Source organism: Prionailurus viverrinus, chromosome A2 (assembly GCF_022837055.1).
Source record: "Prionailurus viverrinus isolate Anna chromosome A2, UM_Priviv_1.0, whole genome shotgun sequence".
In the NCBI taxonomy this organism is placed as follows: domain Eukaryota; kingdom Metazoa; phylum Chordata; class Mammalia; order Carnivora; family Felidae; genus Prionailurus; species Prionailurus viverrinus.
The window spans coordinates 20,791,574-20,807,220 of record NC_062562.1 but is presented as its reverse complement, the minus strand read 5'-3'; the positions used below and the strand labels follow the sequence as shown (position 1 = coordinate 20,807,220).

General features: G+C 41.2%; 1 protein-coding gene across 9 annotated transcripts in view; it reads left to right on the top strand.

Annotated features, from left to right (window-relative positions):
• Positions 1–15,647, top strand: part of SFMBT1 (Scm like with four mbt domains 1) — a 130,525-nt gene that overhangs the window by 99,947 nt on the left and 14,931 nt on the right. For all 9 annotated transcript variants that reach the window (XM_047850722.1, XM_047850717.1, XM_047850724.1 and 6 more), the window contains 8 exons: positions 494–740; positions 1,409–1,503; positions 1,989–2,090; positions 3,564–3,714; positions 6,047–6,129; positions 10,495–10,621; positions 11,872–11,985; positions 14,298–14,340. In XM_047850722.1, coding sequence (XP_047706678.1) covers positions 494–740; positions 1,409–1,503; positions 1,989–2,090; positions 3,564–3,714; positions 6,047–6,129; positions 10,495–10,621; positions 11,872–11,985; positions 14,298–14,340 — 962 coding nt within the window. The remainder of the gene's footprint in view (positions 1–493; positions 741–1,408; positions 1,504–1,988; positions 2,091–3,563; positions 3,715–6,046; positions 6,130–10,494; positions 10,622–11,871; positions 11,986–14,297; positions 14,341–15,647) is intronic.

The window sequence follows — 15,647 nt, the reverse complement described above, 5'->3', positions numbered from 1 at the left end:
TAACACAATGAAGAGGATTTATATGTACTATAATAGAAAGAAAGCTGTGGTGTATTCAGTAACAAACACAAATTAAAAAAGTATACAGTGCTCCCATTGTTCAAAAAATATAAGATAGACAGACACAGGTAGATACTGACTTGGGTGCAGAAAACCCAGTGTCAGAGTAAGACTAAGTGCTAAGTAAGACTTAGTAATAAGACTCAGTAATGACGATATTTTAAAAATTCTTATTAGATGAGACTATATACCATAGTCTTAGAGATAGAGATCTTAGAATAGTTTAATTGCATTGTAAGTAAGATTTTCTATAAAATAAACATTTTCATATCATCTAGAAATAATACTGTAGAGACTTGTATGATATTAGGCCATTCAGTGACATGACTTTGAGTGGATAAAAATATAAAGGCTAATCTGAGATAATTTAAAACTTGACTTTTTAGAATACTGTGTTAACTTCTCTTAATCATTTTACATCTTGTACCTACAGCTCCGTAATGGGAGGAACCCTTTAGATCTCATTGCTCCGGGCTCCAGGCTAGAGTGTCAAGCTTTCCGGGACTTGTTGAGCACTTGGATCGTTACAGTAGTAGAGAACATCGGAGGAAGGCTGAAGCTGCGCTATGAAGGACTGGAAAGTTCTGACAGTTTTGACTTTTGGTTGTATTACTTGGATCCATTTCTTCATCACGTTGGTTGGGCTGCTCAACAGGGATATGAGCTTCAGCCCCCATTAGGTGAAGAGTAATAGGACTTTTTAACTTTAACTGTTACATCATGGTCATAGTATGTTTTTATTAATGTTGATAAAACTGAAAAACGCATTACTCTACATATTACAAAACCCTTTGTGTAATAGAGATGTTTCAAAAAAATGTGTATGCAGTTGAGTGCCTATTTTTTGTTTTTTGGTTTTTTTTTGTTTTGTTTTTTTGGTTTATTAGTAACTTGCCGCACATATTGATGTACTCATGGACTCCTGCCTCAGCTCCTACTGACCCCTTACCAAAATTGAAGAAAAATTCTCTAGGTAGCATTTAGATACATATAGGAGTAGTCTAGGTCTTGGTTCAAAGTGGATTAAAGTGATTAAAAGAAGTAACAGTGAGATCAAAACAGGAGTGACTGTTTAAAGCAAGTTTGGACGTTCTGTTATTTTGTGGCCTACAGCAATCCTTATAATCTCCCTGTAGGTATTTTCACCAGACTTGCTACCCACGCTCTGAATAGGGGAGACAGAGTACTGAAGTTAAGATGCAGGTTCTTTTGAATGAAGATGGTATAAGTGGGCTGGAGCCCTTTCTTTTCCCTGTGGAAAGTGACTTTTTTGTTTACGCGAATGCTTTCAAAACAGTTATAAAGTAAGTTCTCCTCATTTAAAACATCCTGTCTTGTTTTACTAAAGCCATCCAGCATCTAAAGAATGAAGCTGAGTGGCAGGAGATCCTGGCCAAAGTGAAAGAGGAGGAGGAAGAGCCACTGCCATCGTACTTATTTAAGGTAAGAACAAAAACATGATGGATAGTACTTACCTCTCACAGTGGGGTAGGGCACAGTAACCCCGGGGCCAGTGAATGCGCTGTGATAGTGGGAGGAGGAAAGAGGTTTGAAGGCTGGAGTGATGGGCATCCTGTTTCTCTTCTAAAGGTAGTCTAGGTTTTCTCCCAGAGTTCTCTTAAAGTGTTTGAGTCTTGTCTTTTCCACTTGTAACTACATAGCCCCAGCTGTTACAAAATAAACTTGTTTTCCTCCAGATGGCCTTTGTGTGCCAAATAGAGAGAGTAGGAGTACTTCCAATACTTTTTTTTTTTTGAATAATTTTTTCTGAATAATTTATTCAAGGAAAGAAAATTACAGGATTAAATTCTTTACCAGAAGTTGGACAGTTATGTTATTTTAACTAAGAGTAATATTCTGCTATATATGAGTATAAAATTAATGTGAAAATACTATAGTTTTATTCCCTCTTGGTGTTTGCATTTCAGGACAAACAAGTGATTAGCACTCATTCATTCTCTGTAAATATGAAATTGGAAGCTGTGGACCCCTGGTCTCCTTTTGGGATCTCTCCTGCTACGGTTGTTAAGGTAAAATGGGGGCAGCTCTCTTGGTAAGAATTCCTGTCAGGGTGACTGGTTTAGGAAAGTGGTAGTGTTTTGATCTTCAGGCTCTGCTGATCTGAGCCATGTTTCTCCTAAGCTGTGAGGCTAGAATGACTTCTGTGCACATTTTGTATTTGTACTGTCCAGGTCTCTGCGGCCCATTCCTTCTTCTGGGCCTGCTCACCCCAGCCAACCAAAGCTCGGGTGCCAGAGTAGTGGGGTGTGTGGTCTTGGGAGCAGGCCTTACTGAACACTAGAGGGGACTTAACCTGGCAGGAAGCTTGCAGTGTCTGAGAAGCACGGGCACAGGCATCAGCGTCGGTATCCACCCAGGTGCAGGGCTCACTGGGTGAGGGGATGTTGGGGGAGCAGGTGGTCCATGTCATGAGATCTGCCCAGGATTGCTCCAGTATGGAGTCCAGACTCAGACTTCAGTCTTTTGGAAGGCTGACTAAAGTAAGGCTCTGGTTGAGAGTAACCACAGGAGCTAGGCAGGTTGTCAGGCCCTGGTTACTCAATTACTAGAACTGAGGCCCAAGAGAAGGGGTTAGTTCGGCACTGGAGCAGAAGCCCATTTACCCAGAGTAGAACCAGAAGACTGGCATGACTGGAGCAGAAGTTGCTTGGATGCTAAATCATCTGATTGGTCGAGATTTAAATTGTTTTGCTTTAGGAGAAGATTATTTTTGAACAGGGAGGGATTCTCAACCTACAGTGGGGTCAGAAGGCCCTATCTGAAGTCTAAAGGGCTGTTGGGTGGCCAGGAGCCAGAGAAGGTTAATAAAACCTTTTAGGCATTTGAAACTCGGCTAGGATCCAAAAATTTAATATGCAAGTGTGGCCGACTCCTCACTAAACCTAAACTAAATTGTGTTTGGAGCCCAAGTACTTAGATTTGAGCCCAGGTTCTGCTGCTTCTTTGCTGGGCAAAATGGGGCAAGTTATTTAACTTCTTTTTAAATCCAGCTTCCTTATCTGCAAAATGAGGTTGATAATGGTCCCTACCTTATTAAGTTGTAAGGAAGATTAAAACAGAATTGATGTGTGGAAAGCATTTAATTAAAACAGTGCCTGGGGGCACCTGGGTGGCTTAGTCGGCTCAGATCATGATCTCACAATTGGCGAGTTCAAGCCCCATGTTGGGCTCTGTGCTGACAGTTCAGAGCCTAGAGCCTGCTTCGGATTCTGGGTCTCCCCCTCTCTCTGCCCCTTCCCTGCTCGCGCTCTGTCTTTCACTCAAAAATGAATAAACATAAAAAAAAAACAAAAACAAAAACAAACCAGTGCCTGACACAGCGGTAACATTTATTGAGTGCTTAGTGTTGCTATACCCACTGTGGCTATGAAGTTTTGTAAGATGTTTGTCTATGCTGAGGAATGACACACACACATATGTGTGTGTATACATACACATAAAACCATTTGTCTGCGTTGTCTGTTCAATGGTACGTGCTGCAGGTTTTTGATGAGAAGTACTTCCTGGTAGAAATGGATGATTTGCGACCAGAGAATCACGCACGGCGATGTTTTGTGTGTCATGCTGACAGTCCCGGTCTTTTCCCCGTGCAGTGGAGTCTGAAGAATGGTTTACACATCAGCCCCCCTCCCGGTATGTAGTTGTTGTTTTCTGAATTGTCCATCAGGGGCTTCTTTTTGAAATGGCATTTATCTCCCTCTCTCTCTCTCTCTCTCTCTCTCTCTCTCTCTCTCTCTGTGTGTGTGTGTGTGTGTGTCTCTCTCTCTGTCTGTCTCTCTCTTCATGCCCCAGCTTGTCCTCAACATTTTTTGGGTCCCAAAACAAATATAAGTGAAGGCCTCGATTCCATATATTTAAATATTTGCAAGTTATAAGTTAAGCTAAAATGATTAAGTCAAGTTACTTTCTGTCCTCCTACCTTGACAAATATATCTTCATAACACCTGGGGTCCCATGCACGTTCTTGGTTGGCCCCTCCTATGTGTGTCATGAGGGCACAGAGGAATGTGAGAGTAGGACAGGCAGAGAGTATTGGCAGGGTTGGGAGTTGGCAGAGGAGGAGAGACCTCAGAACCAGAACTCGGAGGTAGGAGGCAGATATCAGATGACTTTCTGGTTTCTGGGCATCCGCTTAGAGTGCAGCTCTTCAGACTTGAGAGGGAGGTTTATGATTAAGAGTAGGACTCAGAGAGGCTGTAGGTAGGAAACCAGCAACTCATTTCCCTGGTGTTTGCAACTTTGCAAAATATCTTTGATCCTTTAATCAATGCTCTTAAATATGATTTCGTTGAGCTTGACTGAAATTTTTAATAATTATAGCATAGAATATCTGGACATGTTAAATGTTTATCTGCTTTTTATATCAGCAATCAGATTACTTGATTGGAAGTCTGTATATCCTTTATTAGTAGGCTGTGGGCAAATACAGCTTCGCTTCTTAAACGGTGAGTGCTGGAACACTGGGCTGGAATTGCTCTTATGTGTTAACAAGAGTCATAAACTCAGAACTTGTGCTGTTTATTCAGCCTTCATTCATCCAAAAAACATTTATGGAATGTTTGTTATGAGCCAGGTATTGGGTGTGTCTGTCACTGGGGAGGCAAAAGTGAGTATGATGGTTCCTTCAAGGAGCAAGTAGGGGAAACCATAATGGAGCCTCCCAGGTTCTCTCATCAGTGAACACACAGTGGGCATACCTGCCTGGTGGTGGTGGCAGAGGGGGACATGCCTACAGGAGGAAGTTCTTGCTTTGCTGGAAGACTCTGGACATCCCAAGTTCTTTATCTTACCGCTGCCTTTGTGTGAAAAGGAAAAAACAATTATTAACGATACTGGAGCTTTCAGCTTTGTACAGACAACTCATCTATCTCTGTAAGTAGGAGGAAAGTAGTGGATTATGTCACTGGAAATGGCAGCTGGTTTACTGTGAGGAATAGAGGTGGAGGCAGAAGTGGAGTAGGGGGGACATGGTAACAGTCTGAGTTGGGCGGAGGAGGGACTGCAGGGGCCGTGTGGCTATCGGCTGGTGTGGTGTGGTAGCCCGCTGTTGCTCAGCTCTGCACGGCGGAGAGCTGGTCCAAAACGGTGGGGCAGCTGGGCCGATAGTGTTGCCAGGGCATCAGATCTGAGAGGCTTCTACCAAGAACCATGGTGGACTTAAGCAGACAGTTAAGCTCAACTTTTTCCTTCGGAAATGACTTCATGATTCAGGTTACAAGATGGCGTTGCGCTTCTGTACAACATGAATCTGGAAACAGTGCTGAGACTTTTATGTCAGGAGTGGCTAAGATGTGTAAGGACAGAGCTTCATGAGGGAAGAAAGATTATTTGCTGTCCCATCCTTTAGAGCCTGAGTTGGAATAGAATGGATAGTAAGACTGGATTTATTAGTACAAACCAAATCCAGTCATAACTGTCTTAAATTCTTTTGGTAAACTGCTAGCAGCTAATCATATAAAATATTGTGGAAAATAAATGCCTAGTTTGAAGCTTGAAAATTTAAAAATTTATTCAAAGTGGGACGCCTGAGTGGCTCAATCTGTGTTAAGCCTTCTGCCCTTGATTTCGGCTCGTGTCATGGTCTCACGGTTCATGAGATGGAACCCTGCATAGGGCTCTTCTCTCTCTCCCTCTCTTTCTGCCCCTCTCTGCACATCTCTCTCTCTCTGTCTCTCTCTCTGTCTCTCTCTCTGTCTCTGTCTGTCTGTCTCAAGAAAATAAATAACATGAAAAACAATTTTTTTAATTTATTCAAAGGTTTTTATTGTATTGCTATAGTTTGACCACAGTTGATCTGTTTTAAAACATGAAAAATGCTTCTGATTTATAGGGTGTTTTTCCTCCTCCCTAAAAAGAGCAAAGTCCTCAAATTAGCCAATGAGAAGTTGTGGGTGGATATCTGGGGGAATGGCAAAGCCAGGCAGGCATGTGTCTTGTGAATTTTTGTTCTCATATTCTTACCTAGGCTACCCGGGCCAGGACTTTGATTGGGCTGACTACCTCAAACAGTGTGGTGCCGAAGCTGCTCCCCAGAGGTGCTTCCCCCCGGTGAGAACCCTGGTCCCCTCGCTGCCACGCTCCGGGTCCGCTGGGGACTGCTGTGCTTCTCACGCTCATATGCTTCATACTCAGTCCCCTCGCTCAGCTCAAATAAGCATCTCGTTGATTGTAATACAGTGGTGCAAGGAAAATTCATCGACTCAGGAAGTTAATGAATTTTTAAAGTTTATCAGGTTTTTTATTAGCTAAAATCATGAATTTTTTTAGTTCATAATTATTTTTGGTTGCTTAAGAATATGAAAAAGTGTTAAGTGGAAAGAAATGGTTAAACTTATTTAAAAATACTTGCATGAAAATATTACATGCGTATGGCTTACAACGCTAAATAGCAGTAAGAAGCTCACAGCATAAAGCGGTAGGTCCCTGTCCCATCCCTCTCCGTGGTCTCCCTTCCCGGGAAGATTCGCTCCTATTGTTCTCACTGTTGTTCTGATGCTTATACTTAAATCATTTTCAAAATAGTATGCTGCCGTCTTATGAGTCATTGATTTTAGACATGTCTAGGTTATGGTAAGTGAACACTTAGCTATTTTATATTACCTTTTTCCTTGGTCTTAACCCACCTCTTTCTTCCTATAATTTTTGGTCAAATCTGGATTGATTATTTACACTATGATATGTATTCAGGTATTATTCACAGCCAAGCACTGCAGTATTTTATGGTTTTCTCTTTTTTATTTATCCTCAAGTTAATAATTGCCTTGTTTTTCATGGCTTAATTTTCTCCGTTTCTATTGTAGTTCTTCCCACACCTTCCCAGTAGCTTCTCCTAAGTCGGTCACATCGGGAAATCTGTCATCCCCACCCCCCCCAACTCTATGAAACTTACAGTTTATTTGAGGGGTGGAGGAAACATTAATTATATATGCAGAAATTCCCTTACCTGACTCTGTCATTGAAAGTCATCTAAATCAGGGAGTCATCTTTTGATGAAACAGTCTATTTTAACTTAAGATGTATAAATCTGCATTCATGTGCTAATCTTTTGGTAAGGCCTTCCCTTTGCATATGGATTGTTATCTCGTGTTCCCTTGAGTCTTTTCCTGACATGTACCTAACATATATGCTGTACACACATGTGTATATACATCACATACACCCTAGGATTTTTAGTACAGTGAGACCTCTTGATACTTTGAAACAATATGAATGCAAAGTTCTTCTCAATTTGTCATTACTTTTCCTTTCCCCTCCCCCCCCCATCCTTTCACACTTGTCTTGCCCACCTGTTTTGGCAGCAGTTTCCTGGTTACTCCCACGTGTTGTTCTCAGTAGCGGCTATAGTTATATGTGGGTGTGTAGTGGAGGACGGCAGCTGTCTCACCAGTAGGAACCCAGGAGCACCAAGAAAAGGCTCTGCAACCAACCACTTCTGCTGGCGTCTCCGGTTCTGCCATTAGCACAGGTTGCTTTGGCTCCCTCCACCTCAGGAGTGGGCCCTGACCGAGAGGACTGTGAAGAATGCAAGCATTTGTGCCTGGGTCCTAGTTCCATGTTTAGAGCCAGATGCTCGCATTGCCACCCTGTAGCCTTTCCCAGAAGTCTCTTTGGTCCAACTAGACCTGTGTATATTTTTGCTGTTTAAAGTTATTTCTTTGTATTTTAGGACAGAAGTGTTAAAATGCAAGCTGTTCCCTAGGCATGTTCTCTTTTCCTCATGTCCATGACCACTTAGATACCCTGATGTAGGAACTTTGTCATTTCTTTTTTTTTTTTTTAATTTTGTTTTAATGTTTGTTTATTTTTGAGAGAGAGAGAGGGAGACACAGAATCCAAAGTAGGCTCCAGGTTCTGAGCTGCCAGCACAGAGCCCAACATGGGGCTCAAACTCGTGAACTCTGAGATCATGACCTGAGCCGAAGTCAGACGCTTAACTGACTGAGCCACCCAGGGGCCCTGGAACTTTGTCATTTCTAAGATTTTTCTGAGAGACATCCTTCTTAGCAACCTACATTCTCTCTTTCTTTTTAAAAAAAAATTTTTTTTTTTCTTAACGTTTATTTATTTTTGAGACAGAGAGAGAGAGAGACAGAACATGAACGGGGGAGGGGCAGAGAGAGGGAGACACAGAATCGGAAGCAGGCTCCAGGCTCTGAGCCATCAGCCCAGAGCCCGACGCGGGGCTCGAACTCACGGACCGCGAGATCATGACCTGGCTGAAGTCGGACGCTTAACCGACTGAGCCACCCAGGCGCCCCCATTCTCTCTTTCTTTAGACAGGTTGCTCACTAGACTTGCCATAAAATTTTAATCCTGGGAACTGTCCTTCAGTGCCACCCAGGGATTTGTCTTTCCCCTTTCTTAAGATTTGAGATTCCTGTTTTCTACATCTAATGGTCTCCTTCCTCTTTCTTGGTTTATTCCCTTGTTTTGATGGAGCCCATCTCCTAGTAGCTTCCTGAAAAGGAATGCAAGAGAGGTAAATTTTAATAGACTTTGCATGTTTGAAAAGGTCTTCGTTCTATTAACTTGACTGATAGTTTGGTTCAGTGTGGAATTTTAGGTTAGAAGTTACTTTACCTGAGAATTTTGAAAACATCATTTAGTTGTTTTCTACCTTCCAACGTAGCAGTCGAGAAGTTGACATCTATCTTTATTCTTGATCTTTTATAGATGACCTGCCTTTTACTCCTCCCTGAGGGGTTATAGATTCTCTTTGTCACCATGTTTCATAGCTAAGCCATGGCATGGCCTGTCTTCATTCACTTGCTGGGTTCTCAGCACATTCTCTGTAGACACTTGTTCCTCTGTGCTGGGAAGTTCTCTTGAATCTCTTCTTTGATTTCCTTCCTTTCATTTTCTCTCTCCTCTTTTTCTGGAATTTCTTTTATTTGTATGTTGGCCCTCTGGATCAGACCTCTACTTTTCTTACCTTTTTCTCCTGTTTTCTGTTTCTTAAGTCTTTTTGCTTTGCTTGATGAAAGATTTCCTAAACTTTATTTTAGTCCTTCTTTAGAGTTTTTAATTTTTAATATCACATTTTTTAATTTTCCAGAACTATTTCTGTTCTCTAAATATTTATTTTTAGCAGTGTACTATTCCTGTTTTAAGGATGTGATAGTTTTTCTTATCACTCAGAGGATGTTAATTGCCCCTGCCTTTTGAGAAATTTTCTTCTTGCATAAGAAGTTTTCTCCATGTTGCTTGTTTTGTCTATTTTGGTCCCTAGCTTTCATATTTTTAGATGTCTGATAATGCTTGGTGGTTTGCTCCTATTTGAGAATGGGGGACTAAAAACAGATAAAGCTGATTGGAAGTTCTAAGCATGTTGGTGGGGATTGTCAACTCTAAAGTTCTCTTTAGGGTGGGGTCTGGCTGGCCATTTGTTGGAGACTCCTAACATATCTTCATGTGTTTCTTCCCGGGCTTGTCATATTACCATAAGAAGTCTTTTCCAATCCCTGCCTGGAGAGTAGAGGCGAGGGCTGGACCTCTCAGCATCCCACGTGCAAACCCCTGTTTTGGGCGCTGCATACATGCCCTCAGTGGTTCCTGTGTCCTTCTGACCTGGAGTCTTGTGTCCTGTCCTCTCTGAAAAATAAATCTCATCTCATATACAGGAAGAAATGGGATAGTTTCCCTGGGGTGTGGAGACATGACCTAAGTGCTTCTTAAATGTTTTCAACAAATTAGTTCTAGATACTGTTCTAAATTTTAGCTTATAAAACGTTGCTGTTGTCTCCCGTTACATCCATACTAGTAGGTTTATGTAAAAAAACAAAACAAAACAAAAACCCCACTTTAGTTTTAGTGCTGTCAGAAGGAAGAGAGAATAATCAAATACGGAAGTTCAGTTCTCCGTTTTGACCCAGAAGCTGCAAATTTTAAAAACACATATTTTCCTTCTGTTCATAAGTGTCATTTATCCTGACTGACTTTCATGATATACAAGGAAGTAGGAACCAGGCAGCTTATCTATCGTGTGTTAGAGCCCTTTGTGGGAGGGAAGCGAACCAGCCATGGGTGAGAGCCAGTTGGTTCAGGGCACAGAGCCTTAGGTACTTTATTTATTAAAAACTCATAATAACCCAGTGAGGTAATGTTCTCAAGGTCATCTGACAGATGACAAAACTCAGGCAAAAAGAGGTTCCACAGCTTGAGTGAGGTCACACAGGTAGCAGTAATGTGGGTATACCTGACCTTAAAGACCATACTGCTTATAACACCAAGAGAGATTATATATATATTATATATAATATATATAATGTATATTATATACATTAATATAATTATTATATATATAATATAATAATTAATTATATTAATATAAATATTACTTGGAATAATAAATCTCTCGGGTCAGCACGAGTTAATACTGAGTATGTGTTTGGATTTGATTCATATATTTTCTAGTCAATTACTGAGCATGAATTTAAGGAGAATATGAAGCTTGAGGCAGTGAACCCTCTTCTCCCCGAAGAAGTGTGCGTTGCCACCATTACTGCAGTGAGAGGCTCCTACGTATGGCTCCAGCTGGAGGGTAAGTGCCACACTCCTGAGAAGCCTTCCTGTGGCCCACTCTTCTGAGCCTTCCTGTTTACCCCTGTGATGTGACTTGTTAGACTTAGTCAATTAGCTAAATAGGGGCCTTGCTCAGAGACTTGTAATTTGTTGTTCTGGGTTTTTTTTAATTTTTCTTTAACATTTATTCATTTTTGAGAGTGAGAGAGACAGAGCATGAGTGGGGGAGGGGCAGAGAGAGAGGAAGACACAGAATCTGAAGCAGGCTTCAGGCTCTGACGTGGGGCTCGAACTCATGGACTGCGAGATCATGACCTGAGCTGAAGTCGGACGCTTAACTCGGACGCTGAAGTCGGACTGAGCCACCCAGGCGCCCCAGAGACTTGTAATTTGTAATGCAAGATTCTTAGCGAAAAACTTGAGTTTCAAGTCCTTGAGTTTCAAATTTTAGGAAATGAATGTAAATAAAAAGCCTTCACTGCAGAGTCCTGTTTTCTTGAAGGGAAAGTATAAGGCAAGTGGCTATGTTTTAATGTCACCAGAATATATGAGCATGAGCATTCACACATAGCTTATTTAAGAGATAATATTTTGTTTGCCCTAACCAATAGAACCAAAGTGTATGTAAAATAGAAAAGACATACTGAAAGTAATATTCAGTGATTGAATGGGTTTGTGGCTGGAGAGCGTTACGTGAGCACTCAGCTGCAATTACTGAATATGGCCTGGGTTTCTTTTTTTATTCGGCTACCAAACAGTCAGACTTGGTACCTACTGTTTCCAGTTTGTAGACTTGATATTTAATGCAGATGTCAAGGATGGTATTGAATACAGACTTCTGTGTAACCCCTGCTGGGCAACCTCACTTCCTGATTGGCACCCACAGTCTATGAGTACCAGAACCAATGTTCTTAGTGTGTGGAGCTGCCCCTGCTGCCTTTTGTTTCCCAGTTATTGCGTGGAACTGACTGTATTTGTCAGTCAGCCGAGTGTTTCTACTGTTAGTTCCAGTTGCCTATTTGCTGTTCCGTAACTAGGGGTCATTCTGTGTATTTGCTCCCCACTTTCATTTTTATACAGTTATGCGTAGGGGATGGTTTACCCTTTTTTCTTAATGTTTGTTACACATGAACAAGTATGACTTCTGTGTAAAAGGAACTTATCGAAAGACTTTGTGTCTGCATTATTGCAACAGTAGAACATTGTCCAGGAAGTACTTTATGAAGAAGGCTATTTAATGGTCTAAAAATTTTTTTTTAATCTAAACAGGTTCTCAGAAGCCCATACCTGAATGTATTGTGAGTGTGGAATCCATGGATATATTTCCTTTGGGCTGGTGTGAAACCAATGGCCATCCCCTCAGCGCCCCTCGCCGAACACGAGGTAGTGGTCTATTTCTGGGCCAAGGGGTTGATTGTTAAATAATCTGTCGTGTGGCTGCCATCAATTAGGATGAATGTGGACATTTCAGAGAAAAGCAGAGTGGTGTTCTGATTGTTTATTCCTACATAGGGAAATCACTTATTGCAACCTGCCTGGATTGCCTGAACAGTTTCTGTGGGTCAAGAATGTGGGCACAACGTAGCTGGGTGCTTTGGATCCAGGCCCCTTATGAGCCTGCAGTCAGGGTATCAGCCAGGACCCCAGTCATCTTAGGGCTCAAGGTAGGGAGGCTCTGCCGCCAAGTGTACTCAGATGGTTGTTAACATGACTCACTTCCTCGTGGCTTTTGGACTGAGGGCCTCAGGTCCTCGCTGGCTGTTGGTGGGAGTCTTCCCTCAGTTTCTTGCCATGTGGACCTCTTCGTCGGGGAGCCCACAGCAGGGCAGTTGGCTTCCATCAGAACCAGCCAGGGAACAGAGCAAGGTTGAGGAAGGTAGAAGCCAGGGTGTTTTTGTAACCTAATCTTAAAAGTGACATCCCATCCCATAAAGTTTGTTTATTTTTGAGAGCGAGTGAGCGCACCCAAGCAGGGAAGGGGCAGAGAGAAAGGGAGACAGAATCCCAAGCAGACTCTGCACTGTCAATGCAGAGCCCTCCGCGGGGCTCAAACCCACGAACCGCGAGATCACGACCTGAGCCGAAATCAAGAGCCGGACACTTAACTGACTGAGCCACCCAGGCACCCACCACCCTTTTAAAAACAGCTCTATTGGGATAGCATTTACGTAACATAAAATTTGATCCTGTTATTTAGTGATTTTTAGTACGCTCATGGAGTTGTACAACTATCACCGCAGTAAATTTGACAATATTTTCATCATCTCAGAAAGAAACCCTGTACCCCTTGGCAGTCACCTCTTTGTCCCCCCAGCCCTAGGTAGCTACTTCTCTACTGTTTTCTCCTATATAGATTTGCCTGTTCTGGACATTTCCTGTGGAACCAAATGATGTATGATCTTTTATGACTGGCTTCCTTTGCTCAGCATGATGTTTTCAGAGTTCATCCATGTGGCAGTGTGTTCTCAGTACTGCGTTCCTTCATAGGTTTTAATACTGTTCCATGGTAGTGATATGCCGCATTTTCTTTATCCAGGCATCAGTCAGTGGCCATTTGGGTTGTTTTCTGTTCCTAAGTCATTATGAAAAATGCAGCTGTGAACATTTGTGTACAGGTTTTTATGTGGACACATGTTTTCATTTCTCGAGTATAACTCTGTGTTTAACACTCTGAGGAACTGTTAGACTGTTTGCTGAAGTGGCTGCACCATCTTATATCCCCACCGATAGTGTACGGGGATTCTCCTTTCTTCTCACTACCCCAACCCTTGTTACTTTCTGAGTTTTTTATTTGTGTTTTATAATAGCCATGCTGGTAGATGTAGGGTGGTATCTTACTGGGGTTTTGAGTTGTACTTCCCTGATCATCAGCAATGTTGAGTATCTTTTCATGTGCTTATCGGACATTGGTATATCTTCTTTGGAGGAATGTCTGTTCAAGTCTTTTGCCCATTTTTTAATTGTTTTTTGTTGTTGTGTTGTTGTTGAGTTGTAGAATTTTGTTACATATTCTAGATATTAATACCTTTGTTATCAGATATGTGACTTGAAATATTTTCTCCCCATTCTGTGGGTTGCCTTTTCTCTCTCTCTCGACACACAGGAGTTTTAACTCTTAATGTAGTCCAATTTATTTTTTCTTTTGTCACCTGTGCTTTTGGTGTCATATCTAGAAAATCATTGCCAAATCTGATGTCATGAAAGATTTTCCCTATGTTGTCTTCTAAGAGTTTTATAGTTTTAGCCTTTATGTTTAGGTCTTTGATCCATTTTGAGTTAATTTTTGTATATGGTGTAAGGTAAGAGTCCAACTTCATTACTGTGGGTAGTCAGTTTTCCCAGCACTATTTGTTGGAAAGGCTGTACTTGTCCCATTGAATGGTCCTGGTATCCTTGCTGAAATCAGTTTTTCTTTTGAATATCTTTTCCTGTGTAGAAAATATTCATAGGAGTCAACTGACTTGTGAGCCTTGAAAATATTATTTTTGGTCTTTGTGTAAAGACTCTTCGTACCCAGAAAATGTGCCTCAGTCTAGATATTTAGACATATCAGCACTTAATTCATAGTACTTACTAGTTAAATATACGCAATGACCAGGTTTTTAAATGTGCTAATGTTAGCTTAATACATATAGAAACTATTCTTTTGTCTGTTTGTTTTTCTTGACATTTATAGTTTTGTTTTCTTCTTACAGTCCAGAAACAGAGGAAAATTGCAGTGGTTCAACCAGAAAAACAGTAAGTAATAGAATAGTATAACAGTATGTTTAAATAATTGACATTTGAAAATAAGAATATCTAGAAAAAGAAGTCACTGTTTCAGAGAGTATATCTCATGTGTTATTTTCTCAGGTGGAAGCATAATTCTTTAATTCAGCTTTTGTTAGGTTACATATTTTTCCTTACAGCATATATGTTCTCTAAAATGGCATTGTATACAAAAGGGTAAAATGCCTTCTCAAGATGTTCCCCCTGTTGGGTCTTCTTTGGCTTTTAAAGCCTGAAGGCATTTGAATAAGAGAGGAAATAGAATCTCTGTGCTGTTATTTGTTATGGAAGAACAGAAATTATAAATTAGGATATGACTTGTCACAGTGAAAAAAACCTTGAGGTAGAAGACAGCAGCTCTATAAGAAAAGGTGCACTCAGAGGGGTGACTTGGTGTCCCATTGTAGCATACCTTCATACACAGCTTTTGGGAGGCATTTATTTAATTAGTGGTGCCTTAAAAATACACATACATGCGTGTTTCCAGATGCTGGGTTTTCAAGTCTATATTAGTTTGCTCAAGCTGCCATAACAGAATACCATGGACTGGATGGCTCAAACAACAGAAATTTATTTTCTCCCAGTTGTGCAGGCTGGGAAGTCCGAGATCAAAGTGCCAGCCTGATTCCATTCCTGGCTTGGCTCTCCCTACAGACTGCCAGCTTCCCATGCATCCTCACATGGTGGCACTAGCTGGAAGGGAGAGCCAGCCCTCCTAGATCAGAGTCCTGCCTTTATTTACCTCATAAGCGTTCTATCTCCAGACACAGTCACAGTGGGGCTAAGAGACACAACAAGTGAATTTTAAGGGGACACAATTCAATCTATAGCAGATTCTCTGTAAGTTATGGCTGTTTCCTGTGGCGGTGTGAGTAATAAAATGGACAGCAGAAGTGGAGAGAAAGGCCACAGATTTCAGTCCCAGGCAGGGAAGTGAGATAGCAGTGTCAAAAATCCGGCCCCGGACTTCTCCTTGACTTAGTTGCCAAGACGGATCCAGAGTTTTAGTCAGAAAGTATTCCCAAAAAGATAAATCAGCCTTTTTCATTGATTGGTGCATATAGAATAATTCTCTGATTTGTAAAACATAATTTGTCTTTAATTTTGAAACTAATAAAAGAAGAAAACAGACCCTTGTAAGAAATGTGTTTGTTCTTTGACTATTGAAAAAAATGAACAATTTACTTATGGTGTGAGAATTCCAGAAGGAATTCTATAATTTGTTGTTCACATGAATGAAAAAAAGTTGATTTAAATATGAAGTATTACAGCACTGT